At 44.7% G+C, this 27908-nt stretch overlaps 1 protein-coding gene across 1 annotated transcript; it reads right to left on the bottom strand.

The window, feature by feature from the left end:
• Positions 1–27637, bottom strand: vax2 (ventral anterior homeobox 2). The gene is made up of 3 exons (XM_012832459.3): positions 26464–27637; positions 22962–23149; positions 1–2268 (listed from the first exon to the last, which is right to left on the bottom strand). Exons 1-3 carry the CDS (start codon positions 26714–26716, stop codon positions 1777–1779), a joined length of 933 nt encoding a protein of 310 aa, XP_012687913.1. The 5' UTR covers positions 26717–27637; the 3' UTR covers positions 1–1776.
• Positions 27638–27908: the final 271 nt, after the last annotated feature.

Here is a 27908-nt window from a genome sequence, read left to right as displayed (position 1 = left end):
CTGTGTCTGTCTGTCTGTCTGTCTGTCTGTCTGTCTGTCTGCGTGTCTGTCTTTCAAAAGACTCCGCGCAATCCTCCAAAAGAGTGCCACATTGGTACAGAGTCCCTCATACTGGGGAGATTATAAAAGGAGATGGCCTCCGTGATTGGATCTAAGCACACGTCTTTCTATAATGTGCCACGCAGCCTTTCTCCGGCGAGGAGAGATTATGAGGAATGGCCAGGCCCAGCCTAGCCCTCTCTCCCACTCCGTGCCCTTTGTGTCAATTACATCGGCAAACAGCTCATTAGTCAGCTATCATGTCCACCAGGGCAACAGCGCTGTGTGGCTGGGCCAATGATATGGACCCTCGGGTGCAGCGAAGCCATCATCGGTGAATTAAACTTACAAGTAGCAGATGAGGACAGACAGGCCAAGACAAAAAGGAGAGATATGCGCTGAGGGGAGAGCGTGTGCACAACAGTGTTGAGACTAAATGGTCCCTGACCTTTTCCGGATCATTCCGCACTGTATACAAGCCATTGATGCAGGTGCCTGTGAAAAGCCAGGTTCAGCTTCAGGGTAGTTTTCTCATAGCATCTCATAACCCGGCGTGTACACATTCACACACACTTCCACACAGACACACACACACACACACACATATACACACAAACACACATATTTATGTTGTGATGAGCCATTTTACAGTGAGCGACCTGGACTGTAAGCAATGTCCTCTTTCTTCTCAGTGAAGTTTCTCGCCTTTTCAAGTGTAACTCTTATTGACTAAACACATCTCTCTGTCTCTAAAACACACAGACACACACACACACACATAATGGTTAAATGCTCGTCACAGAGACCCGATAAATCATCTCCTTTAGAGCAGCAGAGAAAATAAAAATCACAACTCAGAACCATTTAGTCGCATGGTTCTGATTTTCCTTTTCCTATTTATTCTCTTTGTTTGTTTTCTTTTTTCTCTTCCTTGTCTGCATTCCTGGGGTAGAGAATTTTGATCATTTACACATTTTTACACACAAGCAGTTACCAGTCTCACTCTCGATCACCTATAAGCATAGTCTCACTCTCAATCAGCCATAGTCACAGTCTCACTTTCAATCACCCATAAGCATAGTCTCACTCTCGATCAGCCATAATCACAGTCTCACTCTCAATCACAGTCTCACTCTCAGTCAGCCATAATCACAGTCTCACTCTCAATCACAGTCTCCTTTCAATCACCCATAATCAACACAAAGGCTACACACAGCAACACACACTGGTAAAAGGGTTAGCTAAGTTAACTTAAGAGGAAGCACTCTCCTCTCCACACACACACACACACACACACACACACACACACACACACACACACACGTGAAAACACACATTCACATACATTATCTTTTATCATAGATCCATTTAGTCCAGGATTAGTCCCCGTAGCTGGCGAGGTACAGCAGCAGTAGAAAAAGGATGAGATGTGGGGAGCAGAGGGGAGCAGAATTTGCCGGCAGAAACTCTCATCCTTTCTCTCATCTTTTCTCCCTCCCTCCTGCAAACTCGTTCCCACTCTCTCTCCTCCTCTCTCCTACTCTCTCCTCCTCTCCTCCTCCCCCATGTTCTCCTTCAGTCCCTCACTCAGCTGAAAGAGTGGAGCGAGTGATGAAACAGGACAGGAGAGAGTGTGTGTGTGTGTGTGTTGGGGGGTGTGTGTGTGCGTGTGTGTGTGTGTGTGTGTGTGTGTGTGTGTGTGTGTGTGTGTGTGTGGAGCGGCGTTGCAAAGCAGTCTTAGGAGACGCTCTTCTTGCCCCCCATGTCAGGCTCCTTGCGTTCCAGGCGCGTGTAGGGCTCGAAGGCCGAGGAGCCGCAGCCGTAGCCGATGGGCAGCTCGTGGTGGCCTCCGGCCAGCAGCGGCATGGCGAAGCACAGTGACGGCGGTGGCGGCATGCCCAGCCGGGGCGAGGGCGGGGCGCCGCCCAGCGAGGACAGTGACAGGCCGAAGGAGGCGGACGGGGGCGTGGACGTGTTGATGCCAGGCGGCGAGGACGAGGAGGAGACGGGGCTGCCCAGCAGGGAGCCGTTGCCGTGGTGATGGTGAGCGGCGCTTAGCAGCGCGTTGGGCGGAGGCGGCGCCGGCACGGAGAGAAGGCGGCCCTGCTCCAGCAGGCGCAGGATGTTGCAGGTGGCCAGAGACTCGGAGGACGAGCCCGAGCGCTTGTCCGTGTCCTTGGTTTGGTCCTTCTTCTGCTTCGTGCGCCGGTTTTGGAACCACACCTTCACCTGTGGGAAAAGAGGGGGGAACCGCAGAGAGAGAGAGAGAAAGAGATGGAGGGAGAGATAGAGGAAAAGAGGAGAGGAAAAGAAAATTGTCAGTTGCTGGAGAAAACCCAAGTCAATTAGACAACAGCATTAGGAATTATAAGGTCAAGCTGATCCAAAAAAGAAAATGTCAAGTTAGTTTGGGGTCTACATATTTTTGTGATTCTCTACATACCTACACATTGAGACCCATAAAATGAAACGAGACACAAGTTCAACACATTTAACAGAAACTGGGGTTTTTGCATATGAGTTTAAATTGTGTGGTATTTGTTATCTACAGGAGTCTATGAAGCATGTATCTGTTTTCTCCATGTCTTTGGCTCCACACTCCTCCTCCACTCATTTTAATTTGTTCTCATAAGCAGAATGCCTGCCTGCACAAGGAGCGTGCGTGCCAAAGAGCCTCCCCATAATCTGCTGCTCAGATACCATTTAGATCTGTTTAAAAATAATACAGCGTGAGCAGAGCTAAATCTCTCAAATCCTGAACACACACACACACACACACACACACACACACACAGCGTGCCAGGGCAGTGGTGCCCTCATTACTTCCATATCTCTCGCTGTCGTTCGAATTTGCCGTCTCGGCCAAAACAAAACAAGAATAGCGATAAACAAAAACACAGGCAATCGGATCGACATGGAGTGCGCTAAAAGCGAGCATGTTTGTCAGCTTTCAATAGCTTTGCCATGATGCCACAATAAACGTGAACGCCGACAGCCAACTGAACCTGAAACAGATGTGCGGTTAGCATAGAGTCAGAGTTGATATAACAATATGACATGCCAGCAACTTTCTAAGCAACCTTCTGGGTTACGGAGGCCGCGTCTATCGGAGGCATCCATCGGACCATGTGAGCGTATCTCACAGGGTTTACCACAACCTTTGGTAGGGTCTCAATTTCACATCCCATAGGATCTCATAGGGCAATCTCAGGATTCCCTGGGAAAGCAAGACTGAAGAAGTGATGCATAAGATGGCTACCTTTGTGACTCTGAAGAAAGAGTTCACTTCAATTCACTATGATAGTCAGCAGTAAACTCATGTAAAAGCAGACATACTACCAAATATAGGCATAGGTGTTTACAAATACTCTTTATCTGATGTAATTATAAATAGAACCATTCCATATTCTACTTGGGAGATGCGCTAAAGAAAGCCTCAGTGTTCTAGATTGCACCCTTTTGACTGCAGAACCTTCATCTGACTGCCCCACATGTCTCTATCCATCTCCTCTCCTCTCTCTCTCTCTCTCTCTCTCTCTCTCTCTCTCTCTGTGTGTTGGGGGGGGGGCGGGGGGGCAGAGCTTTAGCAGAGAAAGCGCACTGAACTCTGCCTGTCCTTGTTCGGCATGTTTAATTGATGTGCGGGTGCCTTAATGTATAGTGTATGCCAGTGCAGTCACTGGGCAGTGTGTGTGTGTGTGTGTGTGTGTGTGTGTGTGTGTGTGTGTGTGTGTGTGTGTGTGTGTGTGTTTGTGTGTGTGGGCTGTGGCTGGGCCATGCGTGTGTTGCCATGACGGAGCCAGAGGATCAAACTATCTCGCAAACAGAGTAGAATCTGGCCCATGAAATATGCAAGCCCTCATCTATCATGGCCGAGTTCCTCAAAGACAACACACACACTCGCATACACACTTGATCTGCACTTGATCTGGGCAGAGATCAAGCTAAAGCAAACTCACTCTCTGTAGATGTTTTACTCACTCTTGCTCTCTCTCTCTAACACACACACACACACACACTCACACACACACACACACACACACACACACACACTCACACACACTAACACAAACACTCTCACACTCACACACACACACACACACACACACACACAATGAGCTATGTGGCTTCTTCCAGGATGGCCCTCCTGTGACACGTAAAATGTTAGTCAGTGATGTAAAACTGATTTGAAAAGTGAGTTATCTCTATATCCAACCCTGGCACACACACACACACACACACACACACACACACACACACACAAACACACACACACTTACACACACTGGTGCACACCACTCTCTTCATGCATTGCTTCGCCTGAATTTGACCTCAAGCTGTTGAGGACCTCACACACAGGTTAAAAGGCATAAACACATACACACACACATAAATTCACACATGTAAGTATACACAAAAATGCGCACGCACACACACACACACACACAAGTGTGTACACACATTCCTATGTCATTTTTCCAGACCTTGACAAACTGTATAGGACAACTTAAGACAGGATTTTGCACATACGTCTGTTCATGGATTTAAAATGTGACTATGCCACTGTACTAATTCTTACTGGCGCACACACACACACACACACACACACACACACACACACACACTTCATAACCCCGGTGAGATTTACAAGATTAATGCATGACGTGCTATCCTGTGCACTAACTGCTAAACTATTACAAGAGTGAAAACATCACACACAAGCGGTAACTACACACGCCAAATGAATCAACATCACAATGCCAGCCTGACCTGCCTATGCCCTCACACACTCAGTCACGACCAGGGCACATGCCCCCGTCTCTCTCTCTCTCTCACACACACACACACAATCTCTCCTTGTCTTAAACTCTGTCACATGACCTCGGCAAAGAGTAGTCATCTGTGAAGGTAAAACTATGCAAGGCCGACACAGGAGCAGCAAGCTTCAAAGTAAAAGTCTCTTCTGACCTGTTTGTCGGAAGGTTAGTTATTCTGAACACCAGCCGCAATATTTGGTCATGATTTTCACAAGATAATTTCACTATATTGTAGCAAACTGCTTTTAGCACCATTGGTAAGTGTAAAGAGGTGGTTGGATACTGGTTGGGCTCGTTACTATGGAGTAGTGACTGTGACTGTGGGCTGGTTACTATGGAGTAGTGACTGAGCTTATGGTTGGATACTGGTTGGGCTGGTTGGTATGGAGTGACTGTGGGCTAGTTACTATGGAATAGTGACTGTGGGCTGTTTGCTATGGGGTAGTGACTGTGGGCTGGTTGCTATGGAGTAGTGACTGTGGGCTGGTTGGTATGAGGCAGCTGAATGAGAGTAGCTGGCAAAATAGAGTGCAGTGAGATGATGGCCTCCCCAGCACCATTAGGACACAGATAATGAGATTGTTGAGTGATCGCCCACAGCTCAGAGACACTGATGGCACACAAGTTAATCTACAGAGTTGCACACACGCACATCTTCACCTCGCACACGTGTGCATTTGTGTGTGTGTGCGTGAGTGTATGGGGAAATGTAGGTGTGAATGTGTGTGTGTGTATGTGTGTGTGTGCGTGGTGTGTGTGTGTGTGTGTGTTTAAATACGTGTGTGTGTTTTAATATGTGTGTGTTCAGACACGCATGCACTCACGTGTGTTTATATGACAGGGGAATGCATGTGAATTGAATGCGTCTGCGTGGGTTCATAGATGCATACATGCCCATTCATGCATCTAGAGTCTCCGTGTGTGGGTGAGTATATGGGTTGCTATACGTGTGTTGCGTGTCTGTCTATCTTTTAATCTCACTGTTCTCCCCATTCTCCTCATGCAGTCCATCTCTCCCTCCGGCTGCATATGTCTATTCCCTCTCTCCACTCATCCCCTGCCCAGTGCACCTCTAACCTTTGCGCCCCTTGGGGCCGGCAGCTCCACCCCTCCATCCGCCAATCATATGCTGACAGCCTGCTGTATGGACGTGGCTCAGACGTATATGATGTGTGTGTGTGTGTGTGTGTGTGTGTGTGTGTGTGTGTGTGTGTGTGTGTGTGTGTGTGTGTGTGTGTGTGTGTGTGTGTGTAAGTGTGTGTAGGTGTGTGTGTGTGTGTGTGTGTGTGTGTGTGTGTGTGTGTGAGAGAGTTGTGGGCTTTGGAGGACTTTGCAGGTCTAAATGATGACCAGAGAAGGAGGTAGTGGAAAGTAAATCTCAGAGCCCGGCGTACATCTACACTATTGAAATTAAATCCCCTTTAAAAGGATCCCAGGGTTCAACGCTGGGGCAGAGATTACCAGAGGGCAGAGAGGGAGGGCAGAGAGAGAGGGGGGGAGGGAGAGAGAGAGAGGGAGAGAGAGAGAGAGGGAGGGGGAGAGAGGAAGAGAGAGAGAGAGAGAGAGGGAGGGAGGGGGAGAGAGAGAGATGGAGGGAGAGGGAGAGAGAGGGGGGGAGGGAGAGAGAGAGGGAGAGAGAGAGAGAGAGGGAGGGGGAGAGAGAGAGGGAACGAGGGAGAGATGGAGGGAGAGGGAGAGAGAGGGGGAGGGAGAGAGAGAGGGAGAGAGAGAGAGAGAGAGGGAGGGGGAGAGAGAGAGATGGAGGGAGAGGGAGATCTGCATGACCTGGATTTGCACTCTTGACTACTCCATTCCCCTTTTCTGATCCGGTCTTTTCTCCGCATTTCTTTCCTTTTGTTCTCTTATCAGCTTCTCACCTCTCTTTCCTTTTCAACTCCCACTCTCTTTTTTTCTTACCTTCTGTCTGCTTACCCTCTCCTGCCCAGTGTCCCCTTGCCTTTCCTCCTCTCCTTCCTCCCTCCCTCCCTCCCTCCTCTCCTCTCCTCCCTCCTCTCCTCTCCTCTCCTCCCTCCCTCCAGTGCATCTCTCCTCTCCTTTCTCTCTAAGCCTCCCTCTCCTTGCCTCCCTCTCCTTGCCTCCCATTCCTGCCTCCTCTCCCCTCTCTCCTCCTCCCTTCCCTCCTCTCTCATCTCTCCTCTCAATCCATCTTTCTGCTTTGCTCCATTCTGGCCCGCACTCAGTGTTATGGATCTGAGTGGACCAAAGACAAGACAGAGGCAGATCTAGCAATGAGGAGGAACATGGCCGCTGTTCTTTTTTTTTTTAATGAACAAGGACAATCCTGCTCGAGGAACCCATCACTACACTTCTAATACACACAAACAGTGGACAGAGAACATGAGGAACATGGCCACTGTTTGCCTGTGTTACACACCATGCATCACGTTCGAAAATGGTTCTCTTTTAAAGGAACAAGGACAATCCTGCTTGAGGAACCCATCACTACACCTCTAATACACACAAACAGAGAACACGAGGAACATGGCCACCGTTTGCCCGTGCTTGTTGCACATCACACATCATAGGGAGGGAATAGTTTTCTTTTAGTTCTCAGGAAGAAGTTTTTTAAAGGACAAGGACAATCCTGACCCCCCCCACCCCCCCACCCCCAACCCCGCTCCCCCACGCCCCCACCAGATTCTGACAGGCAGGAGATGACAAAAGGGGAGCTTAACTAAAGCCCTTTGAGCGTACAAGGCGGGCAGGATTTTGCTCTCCGCCCTCCTCTCAAGGTCTCCAAAGTGGTCCGCTCAAGGCTCGACTTCCACTTTTTTTATCAGGAAGGGAATCCTCCCTTGCTGATGTCATCGTCATTGTAAGCTGGTTGGTCGAGTGTGCATGGCAGGACAGATTCAAACTTGGCCTGTCTTTCTATGAAATCCCCGAGTCTTATGTGAGGCGGTATGAGTTTCAGTATGAGATGCATTTTAAGAACAAGAGAAAATCACGTTTTTTGCAAGCATAAAGCCTTGCATCGCATTGCGGGATAAATCAGAGCTGTCTGGCAGCCTTGCAGAGTCTCACACACAAACACACACACACACACACACACACACCAACAGAAATCTGCCCAGAGCTGAGAACTGGAGCCGTGATAATCTTTTAAAGTGACCTGATGGAGGTCGCCCATGCCTGCTGGTTATCTATCTGACACTTTCCATGACCCCTGTGGCATTAAAGCGTCTGCGTGCGGGCACACACACACATTTCACATTGAATGGGCTCATGCAATGTACACATAAGGGTACTAGAGGCTCATTTGTCATCAACAAATATGCAGTAGGCACACACACACACACACACACACACACACACACACGTATCTCTGCTGAGGTTAGAGGTCGTGTGTGCTCATGCACAGCATAAATCCGTCCTCTCCACTTCACTATGAGCCCTGATTATAATCCATCCATTTTCAAATTGCAGACGGGTAATGATTAATAACTTCATCGCACTTCAGAAATATATAAACAACTGTTGCACGAATTGTTATGAAAACAACATCCACTTACTAACTCTTACAACATCCACTTACTAACATGGTTTCCAGTTATTCATCATCGTCACAGCTCCTTGTCATTATGTTGTCATGGATACACCACACATGTATAAGGGTAACAAGGTATTAGCTGCTAGCTCTTTTGTTGTAGCTTCTTTTTTGACTGCAGACAAGGAATTTACAAAAGATAATTAAAAAAAATGATGCTCTCCACCACATCAGCAGTCAGTATCGCTTGAATCAATCTAAAAAAAAAAAGAAAAAGATCAGATTCTACCTTGTGGCATCTCATTCTCGTGGAACAGAAATGCCCTTTTCTTGATATGCCAACACATCACAGCTACATACATCAGACACACGATAAAGAAAGCAGTGCTGTTAACTGTTAGAACGCTGTTAGGTTTGTCTGTGTGTGAGTGTGTGTGTGTGTGTGTGTGTGTGTGTGTGTGTATAAATGTGTGTGTATAAATGTGTATTTTTTTAGATTGTGTGTGTGTGTGCGCCTAATGATCAGATGGTGGTGTGCAACATTCACTACTTTTCCACATTCCGTCAGTCCCCTAAATTTGTAGCACTACTGCCTGAGTTCAGCCTTGATGCGCGATTACACTGTTAGCATCAGTGGAACAGAGCTGGATCAGCAGGTCTCCAATCAGCTGACACGGGCCCACATCACTGCCCCTCTAGTCCAGGCGCAGTGCAGGTCCAACAACTCGAGCAACTCTCTAATCTCCGACTCGCCAATCACCTTACCTTTAACACTGTCCACCTGACCTCTTGAACTCTAATATAACCTTTTGAGGAATTAAATTGCCCCCCCCCCCTCAATGTTTCTCTGGGGACACTCTTTCTCTATCTCTCTCGATCAGTCTATAAGTGTTCCCCAACCTACCCACCATCTCTCTCTTCATATCTCTCATCATCTTCTTCCTCCTCTTCCTCACCCACACACACACACACACACACACACACACACACACACACACACACACCAAGCACGCTCTCGTGGTCTGGTGCCTGGCCCGGTCCCCGCCCTCGCATTACTGAAACACATGTCGGGCCGAGTTCAGCCAAGGGTCAACCCTGTCTTAGTGCCATACGCGCAGATATGGCTCCCTAATCCTCCTTAGCGCAAAAGCACTTTGACTATTATTAGTCCCACACACACACACACACCCACACACACACATCCACACCACACAGGTCCTCCGTCTTGCCCTGTCCACTGTGGGGCAGGATGGGCGGCCTCTGACTCACTTGTTAAAGTTTGTTTCTTCCTTTCTTTCGTCTCTTAACCAGCACCCTTTGTATAGCTTTTACTATCTCTCTCTTTCTCTCCATCTCCGTCTTTCTTCCGTTCCATCTTCATCTACCTCTTTTGCCTTCATCAGTGGCTACATCTATCCATCTATCTATTTATCTATCCCAATCACTACACATACACATTATTTCTCTATCAGTCTCTTTCTCTCTCTATCTCTAATTCTCTGTCTCTCTACCCAGGAGATTAACTACATGGCCGCTTGGCCACAGCATCCCTAGCGGGGCATTCCCGACAGAGCAGCCGGCTCTAATTCCAGATTATATCCCAACACGACACTGTATGACAACAATGTAGTCTGAGACACTAGCATAGCTGTGCGAATCCGATATTAAGTTATTGCATCTTTAAGTCTTTCGGCTGCAGTATTTGAACACAAGGAGGTTAGTAAGCAATAAGAAAGTTGTTTAGCATGGATCTAATCTAGCCGAAAGTGCATTCGGAAATCAGTCTCAGTAATCCCAGTCCCAGGACATGCGTGCTTGATGCATGCATGTGTGTTTAAGGTCTAGACGAGGGTCTGCAAATGACAGCTTATGCGCGTCATAAACATGATCCATATAATCTGCATAAGAGAAGGGCTGTGTATGTGTCAGAGAGACAAAGGACATCAAAGAGGGAGGGGCCACGCACTTACACATTGCTGTATAGTCATTCGGTGGTTGTGTGTGTGTGTGTGTGTGTGTGGGTGTGTGTGTGTGTGTGTGTGTGTGTGTGTGTGTGTGTGTGTGTGTGTGTGTGTGTGTGTGAGGGTGTGTGTGTGAGGGTGTGTGTGTGTGTGTGTGTGTATGTGTATGTGTGTGTGTGTGTGTGTGTGTGTGTGAGGGTGTGTGTGTGTGTGTGTGTGTGTGTGTGTGTGTGTGTGTGTGGGGGTGTGTAGGTAGCTGTAGGTGGTGTGCATTAGCACTGATAAGGGGATTGCAGTGTTGAGAGACTATCCTCTGGATGTTGCAGGGTTCTGTTCAAGCTGATCCAATCAGCTAATTGCATTAGGCACTGCCCGGAGAATGACACGAAAGCCTGACAAGCATGCACGCGCACGCACACGCACACACACACACACATTTACACATTTACACAAATACATACACTCTTATACACACACACACAAACATAGAACACAAGTGAATTAACCATAAGTGAGAGACATGTCTCTCATACATTCACACATACACACTCACCACACAGCCTCACACACAGAGACACAAATCCCACCCACACACACACGCACGCACACATACACACACCTACACAAATACACACACACACACCACACACCTCCCCCCCTGCGGAGTTGAACTTTTGCCCCCTGTGTGACACGGTAAGCCACCTGCTTAATGCTACTCAGTGGCACTAGTACTCAAGAAGATCGGTCTGGAGCTTCACCTGTGCCTCTTGCAAATGAAGGGCCTTTATCCCACACACCTCATGACCCCCGCGACCCCCTCTAATACACCTGTGTGAGGCCAGCGATACAGGAGTGGGCACGCTAAATGCTTACGATGGAGAAAAACTAGAAACAGAGAGTGTGTTCAACCTGTGTTAAGGACCAGGTGCTGGGCACGGGTAATTGGAAGGAAACTGGGAGAATGAATGGATGAATGAATGAATGAATTCATTACTTAATTAATTAATGGATGAATGGATGAATGTCCACAGACTGCATTGTTTCCGCCTCAAAAACATTTAATAGGCAATATTTCAAGCAGGTCTTCATCGGTCAAATGATTCTCACCACAAATAGAATACATAAATAAATATATACTGTATATAAAATCAGACTTTAGGCTTTTTTCTGCCTCACTTTTTCCAGTTTATTAAACTCTTTTAAAAGAGTGTGGTAACTGAGTCATTTCTATCCACAGCCCCCATACAGGAAAGTATTACCCAAAACACAACACAAGATAGACTATTGTGAGTTGTGTAGGATAACCACGGGGTTCACAAAGGCGGTTTTTCAATCATCTTTCACCTTGGGCTTTGGGCCTTGATTCTTCAGCTTCACACAGAACTGAATTGAACACTTCTGATATGACTGACACTGGAACCTCAATGCCCACAATGCATCTCTCTCACACAAAGGACCAGGTCACATCCAAGGGACAGTGTAGCACAACACCAGAGTGAACCGAGACATCGGAGGCCTGGCAAGGCTGAGAGCTCTTTTGTAATGAAGTGGTACGTTTTCACCCAGCTGTTAGAGAAAACATTTTTCAAGGCCTTGCAACTTCTCTACCACTCACTCTTGATTCATAGTGGCTCTAAGCAAGCGGCGGACATCTACTCTGTGTGGGTGTGAGCGTGTGTATGTGCTTCTGTGTGTGTTCGTTTGTGTGTGTATATACAATATGTGTGTGTCTGTGTGTGTGGGGGGGTGGGTGTTTTTGAGTCCATGATGCTGGCACAATCATCTCTTGTTCCTGACCCTGCCTTCTCTTCTCTCCAGACATGACGTGAGATACTGTCTGGACGTTACTGAGAACAATACACAGCCAAGGCTTTCACAGCACAGTCAGTCACCAACCACATCACACCACAACACACACACACACACACACACACACACACACTCCTGTTTCATTTACATATGCATATCTAATATATGCATGTACATCCACAGACACACTTATTCACAAACACATGCAGTCTTTCGTATCCATGCTCATGTGCACCTAAAGCTATATTAAAACTAGAAGGGCACTCAGCGAGCGCAGACCTCCATCTCGCAATGTAAACACATCATTGGGGGACCTTCACTGTGATTTGGATCCGCTCAAAAATGTAAAGGGTTCTTCCTTGGCCCACACCACACCCCTCCACCAAGGTTCATGAAAATCGGCCCAGTAGTTTTTGTGTTTGCTAGTATAGACAAACCTGCAATAGACAAATAGACAAACTTTTCCCCCTAAAAACATATCGTCCTTGGCGGAGGTAAAAAAGAACACAGAGAAAGCGAAAGATTTAGAAGGCAAGAAAAAGATACACGTGTACACTGCGGCCCATATTGCTTGAAGGCTGGTTGGTCAAAAACAGATGCAAACTTGACATTATCCCCACAACAAATGTCTTGTATGGCTTTCTGCCACATGTTGGCTATGCCAGACAATCTGTTTCAGTCCTAATTAGTTACTGATATCGAGTACGCACCCACAAACCTTATGTAAATCAGAGCCGTTGTCACCGGCCTTGTGAAACACGATGAGAAATTAAATTAAACCCAACACAGCAGCACGTCCCAACCCAGTGAGAACACAACCCAGTGAGAACACAACCCAGTGAGAACAGAACCCAGTGAGAACAGAACCCAGTGAGAGCCGAAGCCAGTGAGAACAGAACCGTAGCGCTGAATGGCAGTGATTCCCATGCGCTGGAGAGGTGATGATTTGATATATTTTCCGGCTCCAGAGCTGATGCTAACGCTGACCACACTTTACTCCCATTACCCTGCAGCTGAGATTACGGCCCACTCACAGCTCACGGATTGGGGCTGAGTCCAGAAATCCCAATTTGTGGGATTCTGACTGCGCAAGTGTGTATGTGTGTGTGTGTGTGTGTGTGTGTGTGTGGTGTGTGTGTGAAGAGAGCATGTGTGCGTGTCTGTCCGTGTGTGTGTGTGTCCATATGCGCGCGTGTGTGTGCGTGTGTTAGTCCAAGATGTGTGTAGATGTGCGCGTGTCCATGTGTGTGTGTATATGTGTGTGCGTGCGTCTATGTGTGTGTACACAACACAGAGTAACCCCCACCCTTAGCCCCTTGCATTAGCATCTTTGAGGGCATTGCTGAGCCCAGCAGCCGCTACGCTAACAGCAGGAGGTCAGCACACTGCGCATTAGTCTGCTGCAATAAGCTGATGTTTCAAAACATCCATCTTCATAATGTGCCATCCATCCACCGGTGGCAGTTGTCAAGATTAGGACTGTATCATTCTGCATCATGGGCTGGGCAAACGCCATCCCCTCTACCCCGCTCTCAATAAGAGGCTTTCTCTTGGCAAGACCCCCTGCCTGTGTGTGTTTGGGGGTCTCAGTGTTTCATTAGGCCAGCATTAAATGTGTGTACATGGTGCAATGTGGGGTGCGTGTGTGTCTGTTTGTGTGTGTGGGCGGAGGGGCAGGAAGTGTTGAAGATGTGTGGGTGCACTCAGTGTGTGTGTGTGTGTGTGTGTGTGTGTGTGTGTGTGTGTGTGTGTGTGTGTGTGTGTGTGTGTGTGCACTGTATGTGTGTGTTTGTGTGTGCACTGTATGTGTGTGTTTCTGTGTCCTTCCCTGGGGTTGAGCCTAGTCCTGATATCAATTGTGATGGAATCCCTTCTCTCATTCCCAATTTTCCACATTAGACACACTCACACTCACACTCACACTCACTCACAGTCACACTCACACTCACACACACACGCATAGGCGTAGGGGGAGGTAACACATGTGTGCGCAAATGTGTGTGTGTGTGTCTGTGAGTTTGTGTATGTGTGTGTGTGTGTGTGTGTGTGTGTGTGTGTGTGTGTATGTGTGCGTGTGTGCAACCACATACAGCCTTACACACATGCAAAGCCAGGGTCAATCCCACTCAGACGACCCCCAGGACCCATGTAATTATGCAGTTCTGCATGCACACACACACACACACACACACACACACACACACACACACACACACAGACACACACAGACACACACATATCCAGCATAGCACACACACAAACAAAGTATGCACACAGAGCAAACCAAACCAAAAAAAAAACACAAATGTAATGTAAGAGTATAGTGACCCACATTCTCACACATGGACTAACTGTATGCTCATGCATCCATACACAGACACACACATTTAATCAGACAGTGTGAAATCCCAAACATATCCAACTCTGTGAGTATGGACGTGGACTACAGACAACCCCATACAGTCTGGTCTGTAAGGAATTCATCAAATGATCCACTAACATTGGCAAGCCATCCCTGGAGACCTGGCCCAGAAAACCACCAGCAAACACGCACCAGTCCAAAACTTCCTACATCCCTCTGTTCACATCCATACCCATATTCACCCGCTTCCTACAATCAGTAAAACCATTCATAGACTGAAGAACGGAATGAGTGAGTCGGTCTGTGTGTGTGTGTGTGTGTGTGTGTGTGTGTGTGTCTGTGTGTGTGTGTTCCATAATTCATGTGTGAGTGTGTATGAATTAATGAGTTTGTATGTGTGTTTAAGCATGAGCTTGTACATGTCTGTGCGTGCATTTTGTGCATTTGTGGGCATTTGAGTGTGTGTGTGTGTGTGTGTGTGTGTGTGTGTGTGTGTGTGTGTGTTTGTGTGTTTGTGTGTGGGTGTGTGTGTGTGTGTGTGTGTGTGAAGGATTGATGAGTCGTGACATACAGTAGTTCTATCAGTCTGCTGAATGTCTTCCTCATTGTTAAGGGAACAGGGCAACAGAGCTTGTTTTCTCCGGGTGACACACCACACACAGTGGCCAGAGGAGAAAACCACTCTCTGAGATTGTCACAGCAGCTAAATTGAAGATGTATATTTTTTTTGTATTTGAAAAGATTACATGGGGATTTTGTGGATGTGTTCAAAATTGTATGAGGTATTAGGGGAGGTTCACCCCAAACACAGTCACCCTCTAAGCCCTCTTGTAAGGATAGGACACAGCCCGAGTGTATGTATGTGTGTGTGTGTGTGTGTGTGTGTGTGTGTGTGTGTGTGTGTGTGTGTATGTGTGTGTGTTTGTGTGTGTGTGGGTGGGGTGGGTGACAAGAACCGGCAAAGCAGCAACAGATGCAAAACAAAATAAAACAAAAAAACACTGCTATTATAATAACGTGAACAGAAGCAATAATCTCATGAGCTACTGAGGCAGCAGTGGATGGTGATGTGTGGTATGCGATGTGATGCCAACACTGTGGCAGCTCGGGACCAGCTCAGGACAGTTGGGGAGAAGGGTTAAGACCGTCACGCACAGTCACAATAACAACGCCCATGATCAGCCCCACTATCCCCTTAAATTATACTTCATGTCTGGTCGTCATTTTGAAATTGAAATTTCATTCAGAGTCAAGGTTCCATTTTCCCGGTCTGCCTTTACAAGGGCTATTTGATCAAGGTGTGACCCATGTTAAGTCCATTCAGACCAAGCCAGTCGGTTATACCCAGACGCTGGCCATTCAGACTGGACCTGGGTTGCAACCTGGGATAGCATTACATACGGTCTGTATATGTAATTTTTAGGCTTTGAATCCTTCATATGTTAATAAATATGTCATGTTAGTTAAGTTTCTTGTGTTTCCGACCTTGGACTGTACCTCGACTATTCTCCTGCCTATGCCCTGTTTGGATTTGTTTGCTTACTCGTGTTTCCGACCTTGGATTGTACCTCGACTATTCTCCTGCATATGCCCTGTTCGGATTATGTTTGCTTGCTGTTGGACTGCCTACCTGTGTACCGTATCTTGCAAGTAAACTTTATATTATACACTCCACTGCTGAGTTCTGAGTCGTGCATTTGAGTTCAGCACATCACCTACAATTCGTAACAATAGTTGTTTGCAAACCATTATCAAACCCAGGTAGAGCCGTGGGACAAGAAGCCGAGTTAAATAACCCCGGGTCGCCCCTTTCACGCGCTGATATGAGAGGGGTATGCACGGTACACCCAGCACCAAGTCCTGTAGCAAATCCTTCAAAACACCACACCAAGTTTTCACCAAATCCTGATCTTTCGTGGACCAGTGGCAACAAACATTGTTACAGACTGCTACATGACACCCAACCCCCCCCCCCCCCCCCCCCCCCCCCCCCCCCCCCACCCCTCTTATTTGGTCTCGCTGGACCAGTCCTGCCAAGCAGTCCCAGGGCCCAGGTCCATTTTTTATTGAGTCGTTTAGCTTCTCATCCAACCCGCCTGGGGAAGTTAATCTGCTCTAAAAGACCACTGGTGTGGACCCAGGCTCTCAACAGTGACAAGCTTTGGCCTTTGTGATGGCCTAAATCTCTGTCAAATGGTAGGAAAGCCCTTACTCTGTGTGAATGAAGGGGGTGACCTGACTTGGATATACTACTTAAGGAATCCTTTGTTAACAGGCCTGGGAGCTCGAGGGTGTGCAGAATTATGAATAAGGAGCTGTGTTAAGAACTCCTATACCGGGGTAATGAACGGTCCGGGGTGAGATTTTCTACTGAACTATGACTCTTGGGCTTTTTTCTTTCTTTTTTTTTTCACTGGTAGATGCAACGCTATGTTTGAACAGGCTCAAAAGGCCATTTATAGGATTAACATTTTAGAGAGGAAGCATTCCTGTTTGTTGATAGTTTTAATCAGCTAGGTGTTAATGTTGTCCAATAATTTATCATGGTACTATGACAGGTCGTTCAAATATAGCCAACTAGAATTGCTTTAAAAGCAAATAATATCAGATAATACCTTGCCTGCGCAAACGACTATATCTAATGTTTTGTTGGCTTTAAAAGGGTTTACAATACATTTTACGGCACCTAACCCTCAAGTTATGCCTTTCTGGGATCTGGTTAATGCCTTTGCCCATGGGCTACGCCACTGAGGAATCCTTGTGAATATCTTGACTCGGAGGGGGGGCAGAGACCGGGTCTCCCCCGCTGTGATCGGCGGGAGCGGGGAGCCACCTGCTGGGGATGACTACCGAGGAAAGTCGGGGTGCTCCAGGACACTTTAGTCCTGTTCGTCGCTAAAATACAACAGATAACCAAACAAATTACGACTTACTATTTATATATATATATATATAACAAGTTGTATTGTATATGAACATGCCCAGTCAGTATGTCAGTGCCGAATATCTTGAGAAACTGGTGTAGAACTATTGGTTGGCCTACGGACGGCAGTCTGATCATTGTTATACAAAACATTCTAAGGTAGCAACCATGCGTTTTTAACAAGCAAGGTTCGAAATAAATCACTATATTTGGAAATAATAATTCATTATATTTTTCTGGCTTGATATCGTAATTATATCCTGGCTTGCATCTATAACTGTGGAACACCAAGGTCATTTATCCGAAATCAGTCCCTGTTCAAATAGGTTACAGTGTCAAACGTTTTATAACGCATTCATTGCGACTCTTGTGCAATCAGATGAATTAGATATTTGTTTGGAAACATTTACTCATTCCAAAATCCCCTTTAAGCTTAGTCACTAGTCCTTTGCCATTAATCTGTAATCACGGTTACATATTCCATATGGCACCGGTGGGATGCCAAAACTAATGGATCTCCCTGAGCCCTCACAGACCTGATTCAGGAATACACTTTGAAGTGAAGAAGGTTATGTGCGGCACATTTGCGCTGTTCAAAGTAATGCCTTTGTGTGTTCTGTGTTTCATTGAAAGTTGAACATCCAGTTGCAGTCTACACAAGTACACACACATACGACATGACGGTTTGTGTGAGATGTTAGACACAGTTCGGAGTGATTTTTTAAATTTCCTTCCATGTGTAAAGCCCTACTGGAACAGCCATGAGCAGGATTCAACCCGCCACATACAGCAAAGCTCAGTCCCGTAATCTTGAATTTTGTATGTCTTCCAGATGTCTCGCGAGCGGAACCGAGGCGCGAACTCTCCTGCGGGCCATGCTGCTCCGGCAAGATGGATGTGCGCCTGCGCGCCTGACACCTGGTATTAAAGTATATATGCCCGCACCCTGCAAGTCAGCGTTAAAAGTTCATGAGCGTCCCTACATAACTCACTGTCGTCACGAAAAGCGTCAGTCGACAAGTTTCGAACTCACTCCAGCAGAGGTAGTGGGTAGTGTGGGCCACAGAGGATTAGGGTGGGGCAGGTGGGAGGTGTGTAATGTCAATCTTGAAACTAGTTTGGTTGACTTATAGATGCTTAAATGTATCTTACAAACCCAAGGAGGGGGATTTGTGATACCCGTTTACAATTTTAACAAAACAGGCAACGAACACACTTTTCAAATTGGGCAATAGGCTATAGATATAATTATTAAATATTGAAAATAATTGGATGGATTTATTATTGTCATATATTGGTACAAATCCTATGAAAATATCTTCGATTAAAACATAGACTTAAATATATTTATCTACCAAACTTATATGCAATTATTTACTTCAAACAACCTTTTAAAACACCCCGAAATCGTTCACTGTGCAGGTGTTGTGTCGTCCAAAACACAATTCGCTTGTGCTTTAAACACCTTTCTGTAATTCATATTTTGTAGGGGCCAATTTAGCCCACCTTGGTCTATAGTCAATGTATTTTTGTGTAAAATGGTTTTGTTTTTTATGTCTAGGTTGTTTACAAGACATATAATGTCCGGGAAACGAATTTATAAGTACTCCTATATCCAACTTTTTTCCTGAGCGGACATTGTACGAGATGCATTTGTTCACATTTCCTCATTGTGGGACAATTTAAATCGTTTATTTACGTTTAATGACAGTTAAATAACTATTTAAATGTATTTGTTCCCTTCAGCACATTGCAGCAGGCTACCTCCACTCTCTAATAATTGTAATGGATATAGGCGTTGTTTTACTTTCCTGTGCTAAGACATTATGAGATGATATTCGATTTAAGTGATGACTTTGACAATATCTGACATTATTTTCGTTCCCAAACTTTAAATATCAAAAATCCCATAATGCAAGCTACCGCAAATAATTTCGGGAAAGAAAATAATAAAATTGTGCGTTCGGTAATATCAAGCAATAAGACACCAACACGTTGTACCCTCAGGTAGTGAATTGATCTGAGATATTATGTGGAGACAGCTTTATATTAATGTGTAGCCTGAATTACTCTCAAGGGGAAAGGAACGTAGAGCCTATTCGTGCAGATGCTGTATATTCAAATATGCGCAAATGCAGGTAAGGTAACATATAGGCCATCACCAGTTTTTTTCTCCACCATATCTCCAAAATATAGCTTTTACTGTACAGTATACAGGAGGGTGCAGGAGAAACAGATCTGAGAGCATTTCATGACTTAATTGTTTGAAAACACTAGGCTATCTCATGAAGTTTAAAAGCGGCTGACTGAAGAGTTTCGATGAACTCTCTTTAAATAGTTCATTGATGTCACACTTACATCACTTGGAGAGACAGACCTCTGCATTCTAAGAATAACAGTGGCAGACATTTTGAATGACAGAAAGACGGCAATCAAACACCCTTACATTTCCAATAATAGTCGTTCTGAATTGGCGACAGGTCTATTGGAAACTTATTGGAATATTATGATGCAGTTGTTTCAACTACACAGGCAGCAGTTTCGGGAAAGCGGCACTTGAGGAAAAATTCCAGAGTGAACTCTATAAATCAGTGTTAGACAGCACGTGTCATATTTTCTTGATAGCTAGATTTACAGCAATGCACAAACTCCACGGATAATAACACACTACCTAGAAGTAAGCCTGAGAAACCGGGTAAATATTAAAGGATGAAATAGCGGGCGTCAAACATCAGGAATGAGAGTCAAGTTAAAACACTAGCACCCTGCTTCAAACATCCATGGACGAAAATGCAACCCAAAACGTAAAACCTCCACATTCTCCTTCCTCTTTCTGTGTTCACCGTGATGTTTAGCAATCCATTATGCAGAACAACTTTTCAGGCTGGCGAAATTGGGAGAAAGTAGCTTTAGCGAGGAGTGGGTGATGACCAGTGAATATCAATGAGGCTTGTTAAAGCCACTCAAAAAGTCATATGATAGTTTTTCATGCAAAAGGTGAGGTTTAAAAGCATGTTGTTGAATTGGGAATGCAAATGTATTTATTTTTATTGAAGAGGCGGCAGGCATTCGCTGTGCACTGACAAGGGAGTCCAAAAGATGTAATTCCATCACTTAAGACGGCCTGACTTCAAGGCGCACACTGAAAGCAACAAGAGCCTTCCTAATTCCATCTCAATGTCCTTGGTTTGTTATGGATTACTCCAAGGCTGAACTAATTCGAGCCAAGAGAAATGCAGGAGAAACTGTGCACTTGGTTTAGTCTTATGGGCTATTTGTTTTACGTTGATCTCTCAGCGAAATACAAAGATATGGGATTTCACTGGGCCCTCTCTCAAGAGGAGATGTCCAGTCAGCCTTTGGACATGTATGCAATTGTTTGTAAAATATTCTATGTCTAATATATCTAAAATATTTGGTCTATAGCTATATGGTATTCTTGTCAACCTCCGCTAGACTACACTTATGAAACAGTTACAGGAGACCCGAGCAGCTCGGCATAGGTATCTCCGGAGCACCTCTTTCATTTAAAAGAGAAAAAAACAAAAACATTCTGCCAGAGCCGAACTCACTTGAAACAGGTTATCAGACACAGAATAAGACACCTTGAGGTCGATTTTACTATCAAACAAATAATGGGCTAAATATGGTACAACCTATAATTCTGGTAATGACAAAAGTTCCCCTCTATTCAAACCAATGAAAGCCAGGCCGAGTTGCTTTTCACCACACTACGCACTACTTTTCTAAACACACTGCTTTATCAAGCGAGAACTGTTTACCAAAATATGCTATTCCGTGTAAGCAAAGGCATGTGGCATTTTGGACCATACAATTTAGTTTTGGTTATTCTTCTATGCAATAATTATTTTTACTGGCAAACCTGGCAATTAAAACAACACTTTAAGGCTGTACTTTGAAACATGAACGCGCTCAGCGATCAGTTTGGACATAGACTGAAATAGGGACATTTTTTTCTATAAAAGAAAAAAAGGTGTCCGCTGTCACTGCATTCGAAGGGGCAGGTAATGGGCTGACGTCAGTCACACAGCTCTTAGGTGTGAGCTGGGGCGGGCAGTGGGGCCCAGCCTCTGGCAGGACCCCAAAACTCTCCACTTCTCCGGAAACAAAGACAGACCCCGCCCACTAACGCCCACTGTGCGAATACTAATTGCGCGTATTGTGAAGATGACAATGCGCGCAGGCAAACAGCCTCGGCAGACAGACGATTGGCTGCCCACTCGCACCATTAGGCTACCTCTCCTCGGTCTCGCAGCTCTATTAGACCAATTGAAACATTAGTCTCTAATGTAGCCTAATGAGGGTCAGGATAGCAAGCTTGCCAACTACAGGAGCGCTACTGTTGCAATCATCTATATACCCCGCCACCTTTGCTCTGATGGTTCTGAAAGAGTGATGTAGACCCGTGCAATCCTCCAACTGAGCATTTTCTGTCAAGCTCCTAGCTTTAGACATCCGAGGCTCCTCGTTGTCCGATATCCAAGGCTCCTGGTTCTCAAAACATAGGCTATTTTAACTGCAGCGTCGCTGAAACTGGTATCATGTTTGTATATATACTGTATATATTTTTTGCTTTCACTTATGACTGAAAAAAGCGATGTGCTAATGTACAGCCATGGTCTGTTATACGTGTACACTACATACAATACAGCTATTGTCATCATGTCTACCAAAATAAAACAAAAACAGTATTTAGAAAAATAATCTTGATATTTCATGATCAATCTGAACATCAATTAAGGCTTTTTTTTTTAACCTATTGGCCTACAGAGCAATAATATGCATACAACTATCTCTATGGCGATGCCTCGCTCATAAAGAAACCTCTAACATATTTCTGGGTTTGTCGTTGGGCCAAATCCACGCGTTGATATAAATAGGCTACTGACTGTGAGGCTAGTGTGAATTCTCGCATGAAAAAGTAGCAAGAGTCTGCGTGCGCAGACAATCTATTACATCATTTACAGACGGGGAGTAACAATAGGACTATATCATAGCAGTGGCCAAACAGAACGCACACTTTAATACATGGGATTTCGCGTATTTTTTATATATTGTAAATTGTTTCAAGTGTGCAATAAGCAGTCAGCCACTTTTAAGAGTATGATTAGTGTTCATTTTATAATCTTTTTTTTTTATTTATTTTTTCGCAATGAGGCTACTGCCATTTTGTTCAAAGACCTACTAATAAATAATTTAAGGATGCCTAATTTAAGTCAGAGGGCTTACAGCACAAAATGCGACTGCTATTATCACTTTTAAACTAAATTGATGTAAAATGCCTCCTCCTGTTGCACAATGCACATGTAGCCAACATTTCAACGCCTTTATGTTAAGCAATGTCTAAATGTACCAGGACAAAACAAAGGTTTGGGATGAGAAACCAATGCCCACCAACGGCAAAAAATAATACAACTCTGCACTGTCTCAGCAATGACGCCTTGGCATGATTATGGAACATTCCGATCTTGCCCTCATTGGGTATTCTCAGGTGATGGTGGAGCTCACGGGTTTCCCCTACCTGAGTTTCGGAGAGGTTTAACTGGCGCGCCAGTTCGGTGCGCTCGCGGCCCACCACGTACTGACAGCGCTGGAACTCCAGCTCGAGTCGATACAGCTGCTCCGCGGTGAAGGAGGTGCGCGTGCGTTTGGGCCTGTCGAGGTCGAGGCCTTTTGGCAGCACGATCTCCCGGATGGTGCCTTTGGCATCTGTGGAAGGCGAAATAAGTGTAAGGAGACCATACTGCGCAATCAGAACTCAGCATGTGCCATAACATAATGACCTTCGTAATTATAGGCCTGATATATGAGCAGGCCACAGCCTTACCCAAGGCCCAAATACTTTCTCTACAGCATTACCTCATATGTGGCTCATTTGGCCTTTTCAAACACATACAGTCGGGGAGAGGAATACATTTTTCAAATAGCTTTGTGACCCAATATGCATTCTGTTCTGTCTTCTGTTTTAGATAGCTAACGCTGTAACCTGTTATATAGCAGTCCAAAAACACTGTTATAAGTGAACTAGGAGTGCATTTGACAATACAAAATAAAGGAAAATATGCATCTTACTGTGGGAAATGTACCTCTCTAAGTTTGATTTATATAGTTTAGGGGTGACCAAGAGATGAAAAAGCAGATATCTTAAAAGTTACTTTCTCAGAAACACATAGCCCAAATATGTTAGTTGTTCGCATTGAAAATAAATGAACAATATAAATGTTCCTATTATTGTTATTGCTACTGTTATTATTATTATTGAAACTGATCGTTCGTTAAGGTTTTAATAATTCGATTAGGCCTGTTCAAGTTGACTGTCTATGACCCAAGAACCCCTCCATGACACCCAGCAGCAATATAGTACGAGTCAAACAGCCCTATGCAGTAATATTGCAAAAGCGCCTGTAGACCTCTTTGCACTGTAGAATGGCAATAACTGCTTATGGCCCCAGATTCATTCAGCCATGACTACGGCAGCTTTTACCAACACCGTACATGTGTGTAGACTTTCCTGTGGGAGATACCATTGCTGTCGGTATGAACCCATTTCTAAATTCCCTCCACGAGCTACTGAGCAAATTGCATTCATGCGGCGACATAGCTCCACCTTACTGTCTGTCTGCCTGGCAACCGCGCCTGTGCGGGCCAGATCCTTGTCGTTATGATATATTTCTTCTCATACGGTATACATAAACTCAGGCAAAACTAGCATCATAGTGGACAAAAGTTCTCCTTTTACTTTCTTACATATAATGTTTAAGCCCCTACCACGAAAGGGCCCGCAGACCTGCTGACCTTTCGCTGACCCCGGGTTCTCACGAGGTATCCAGCGCATTCAACCATCAGCTTCAAAAACAAATAGTGACACTAGGGATTGCAGGCTTAACGCGGCCGGCTCTGCCAGAAGCGCTCGTATCCCCCTCAGAACACCCCATCAGCCTGGCTGTGCGTGCTCAACCCTACACCCCTACACCTCACCCCTACATTGCGACCACTGTCTAGTCCCCATTTCGTAGCTGGGCCCGCTACCACTACTTTTAAGTAAAATAGTTTACAGTTTATGCCTGTGTAGAAACTAAAAATAAGGTGGGGCTAGTCAGGCAGGTGTAATGTTATGCTAGCATAAATGTTTTTTTTTTTTCAGATATATTTTTGCATTGTATTTAGGAAAACAATTGCATTGTATATAAGAAAAGGGCCATATAAGTATTTGAAAGCTGTTTGAAATCTAATACCTTGATGACGATTATAACAGCAAAAAAAAGAAAATATTTAGTTATAGAGCGAGATTTAAAATGTTCAAACCTTTATAATTAAATGAATTAGGCTGCTTGCATTTAGTAATAACTTATTTGCTATTTTTGCTGCATAGCATATGTTTATTTATTTATTTAGGTGAACTTGCGTGACAGTCCATGTCTTTTAATTGACTGCAATGACCAATACTCCCACCACAATGTATTACATTAACAAATGAAATGGTGGACTAAAATATGCGTGGAAGGTGTTGTTAAATACTTTCAGATGTGTTGAACATACAGATCAAAATATTTTTTCAGAATGCATAATATTTCCAGTCTGTCGCCTTTGCATGTATAGGGTAGAACTGTAGAGGTTAGGCGTCAACAGGGGGGAATTAATCAAATACAAAATAAGATACCCATACAATAGGATATAAGAGGTTTTTCGATGGCAGGATTTTATAATTTCGTATGTTTATTTTTAATGGCAGCCCAAATTCAGAAAGACTGTACATTAATTAGAAACTAACTAAATCAAAGTGTTATAGCATTTCAGCGGTTAGCCTACATGGAATTCTTCAAGATGTGTATAGTTTTTTCTTGTTCAATGATGTCGTCTTTACAATACAAATCAATAGTTATCTGAAACTTTATCTGCAATTTAAAAAAAAAAAAGTAAAAAAGGACTATTGTCCTGGATAAGTAATGAAATCCAGAAAATAATCACCTCTGTGCTATTCATATTTGTAGTCTATATACAGGAATTACAATCAGTCACAAAAAGCAAGCTTCAAACACACTCCAGTGTGGGCACCATCGCGCGTGCACACACACACATTCACACACACACACACACACACAAAGCTTGTGTTTTGTTTGCCAACATGCTTGTGGTAGCCTAGTCCTGCGCTGTTTATCCCTCCAGACCGTAAACAATTCTAACCCGATACCGCCTCAATTTCCTCTTTTCATTGTTATATTCATATCCCATATTCTTTTGTTGACATAATGACTACTAGTAGGTCTATTTAATAGATAAAGAAATTGTGGCAACGTGAAATTTTCTCTCAACACATGGGGTGAATTATCGAAATGTTACCATAATTTTACGGCTTGTCATTCTTGCTACAGGCATCTTCTGCGACAGTTTTCACATTTTTGTATGTATTATGTGAGTCCTCACCAGCTAATAATAATATAAAATGTTCAGGCCTACAGCTACAGTGGTGAAAATGAGAATACTAGTTGTAGTAATTGTGAGCTAGTTTTTTTTACTAAATCACTGAACACCAACAAGAATAATAATATTTAAAGGAGCATGAATAAAATAAGAGTTAAAATAAGAATGAGAGTAGGCTAATAGAAGTAATAATATAATGTGGCCAAGTGAAAAGATAGGCGCCAACATGATCCCTGTACGTACCAACCATGCAAACACTAACACAAATACATGCATTATGAAATTATTTCTTTCTACTACGACTCAATTGATTCAATAGATTCAATATGTCTATTATTATTATTAGTTGTAGTAGTATTACTAGTAATAGTAATAGTAGTAGTAGTAGTAGTAGTAGTATTACTAGACTGTCCGCAGACTAAACTTGCTGAAAGACATTTGTTACATCATGAACCTTGTATTTCGTGCTGAATAAGTGAAAGCAATATTTACTCCCTTTAAGATTCGTTTTCATTTATGTGTTTTGTTCTTTCCAATTATGGTAATAAAGACAGTAAACATATTTAACCACGATGATCCACAAGAATAGTCCAGCAGCCTACCTCTTACTAAAATTCGCCTGCAGTAGTCCGGGTCCACTCCTAAAAGTTTGTCCTGCCCGTCTTCGCTTGAGGAGGTCGGTGTAGACGCGGATGTCCCCGGGGTATCGGTAGTGCTTTGCACCGGAGATCGACTCCCCAAATCAGTCCGGTTTTTGGAGTCTCTTGCCCGGTCACGGCACAGCAAGTTTGTGCCACAGTGGTGGTTTCTCTCCTCGGCGACCCCATCGCCCATGCTCGTGGCCTGATCGAACATTGAATTTTCGTTAAATTGTTTTTAAATGTGCAATTAGCTGTGTATTTCGTTCCCCTTGTTGGTGTAATGCCACTCAGTTACTCTTCTTTTACTTCTTTACGACGCATTTAGGAATAGGGCCATCATACTCCCCAAAATACATCCACTTAAGAAGCAGCCACCAGGTCCAGCAAGTTTCTCGCCAAATGTCTGGGCATGATCGGGCACAATCCGGCGTCCAGTGAGTGAGCTGAAAACCAAGGGGGCCCGTTGGACAAGGCGAGGGACCCTCTTCAGCTACAGGACGGCGTTAGACCTGTAATGCATATTGTATATGTGGAGGGGGACTTTACTTCAGAGTCTGTGCGGCGGGGAGGTGCCTTTCCGCTTAACCACGTATGAGTAGATTGAAAGACGGCGCACTAGCAGCGATGACAACTCCACGGCGGCGAAATCACCAAATCCACGCAAATAAAATAAAAAGTTTCAATCTTTTGCTGCACTGCTCCGTCGCGTTACTCTGCAAAGGCTCGACTCTTGCAGCGGTGATCTTATAGCATGTCCGTACCCCTGGAACTGGAGGTGCACGGCTCTTCGGCTAGGGCAGTGTACGTTTTCTCATTTAACAACCTTGGAGATCACACGGAGGAGGGGTGAATTAACCGAGGAAATTGTTGTATTCAGCACCGAAGAACCAACAGTGTGACTGGAACATGCAGCATGCACAAAACAGCCTCAAAATACTGCCCCGTTGAGCCAAGAGTGTGTTGGTGGTGTCTATTAGACTGCAGTACTTTTGTGTGGACATAATCTTGATTGCAGGATACATTTTTAAATTGACTGTCAGCGATGACGCAATTTCCTCTCGACGCTATGTAGCATATGATTGGTAAACAAAGTAGCAGAGGTCCCCGGTTGACCAGAGAGAGCAGTAGAGTGGGTGACCGGTGTAACCTAGCGGCCAGAGGAACAAAAATCAACCCATTTCCTTTTCTGTTAGCAAATTCAGGAAAAAAAACATACATGAATTACACGTGTGGTCTGTGTGTGATTAGGATACAAATTGGCGTTTTGCGACCAAGCAAATCGCTTTTAGAATACTGAACTTTTCACAGTTGATCAGATGCTTCACTTATTTCAAAATAATTATCTGAATGATGTTTATTCGCGTATGGGACGAGGAGTATAATTAAACTGTAATAAACTTGGTTTG

This window comes from Clupea harengus, chromosome 18, assembly GCF_900700415.2.
Source record: "Clupea harengus chromosome 18, Ch_v2.0.2, whole genome shotgun sequence".
Classification (NCBI taxonomy): domain Eukaryota; kingdom Metazoa; phylum Chordata; class Actinopteri; order Clupeiformes; family Clupeidae; genus Clupea; species Clupea harengus.
Note: the sequence above shows the minus strand (reverse complement) of the source record. Positions and strands in the feature narration are given on the sequence as shown.

Bases quoted from the DNA above. Each gene is read 5' to 3' on its own strand.
- vax2 (XM_012832459.3), bottom strand. From the start codon at position 26,716: ATGTTCGATCAGGCCACGAGCATGGGCGATGGGGTCGCCGAGGAGAGA. The intron at 23,150-26,463 runs GTAGGCTGCTGG...CGCCTTCCACAG, and splicing joins CAGGCGAATTTTAGTAAGAG to ATGCCAAAGGCACCATCCGG. The intron at 2,269-22,961 runs GTAGGGGAAACC...CTTTTCCCACAG, and splicing joins TAAACCTCTCCGAAACTCAG to GTGAAGGTGTGGTTCCAAAA.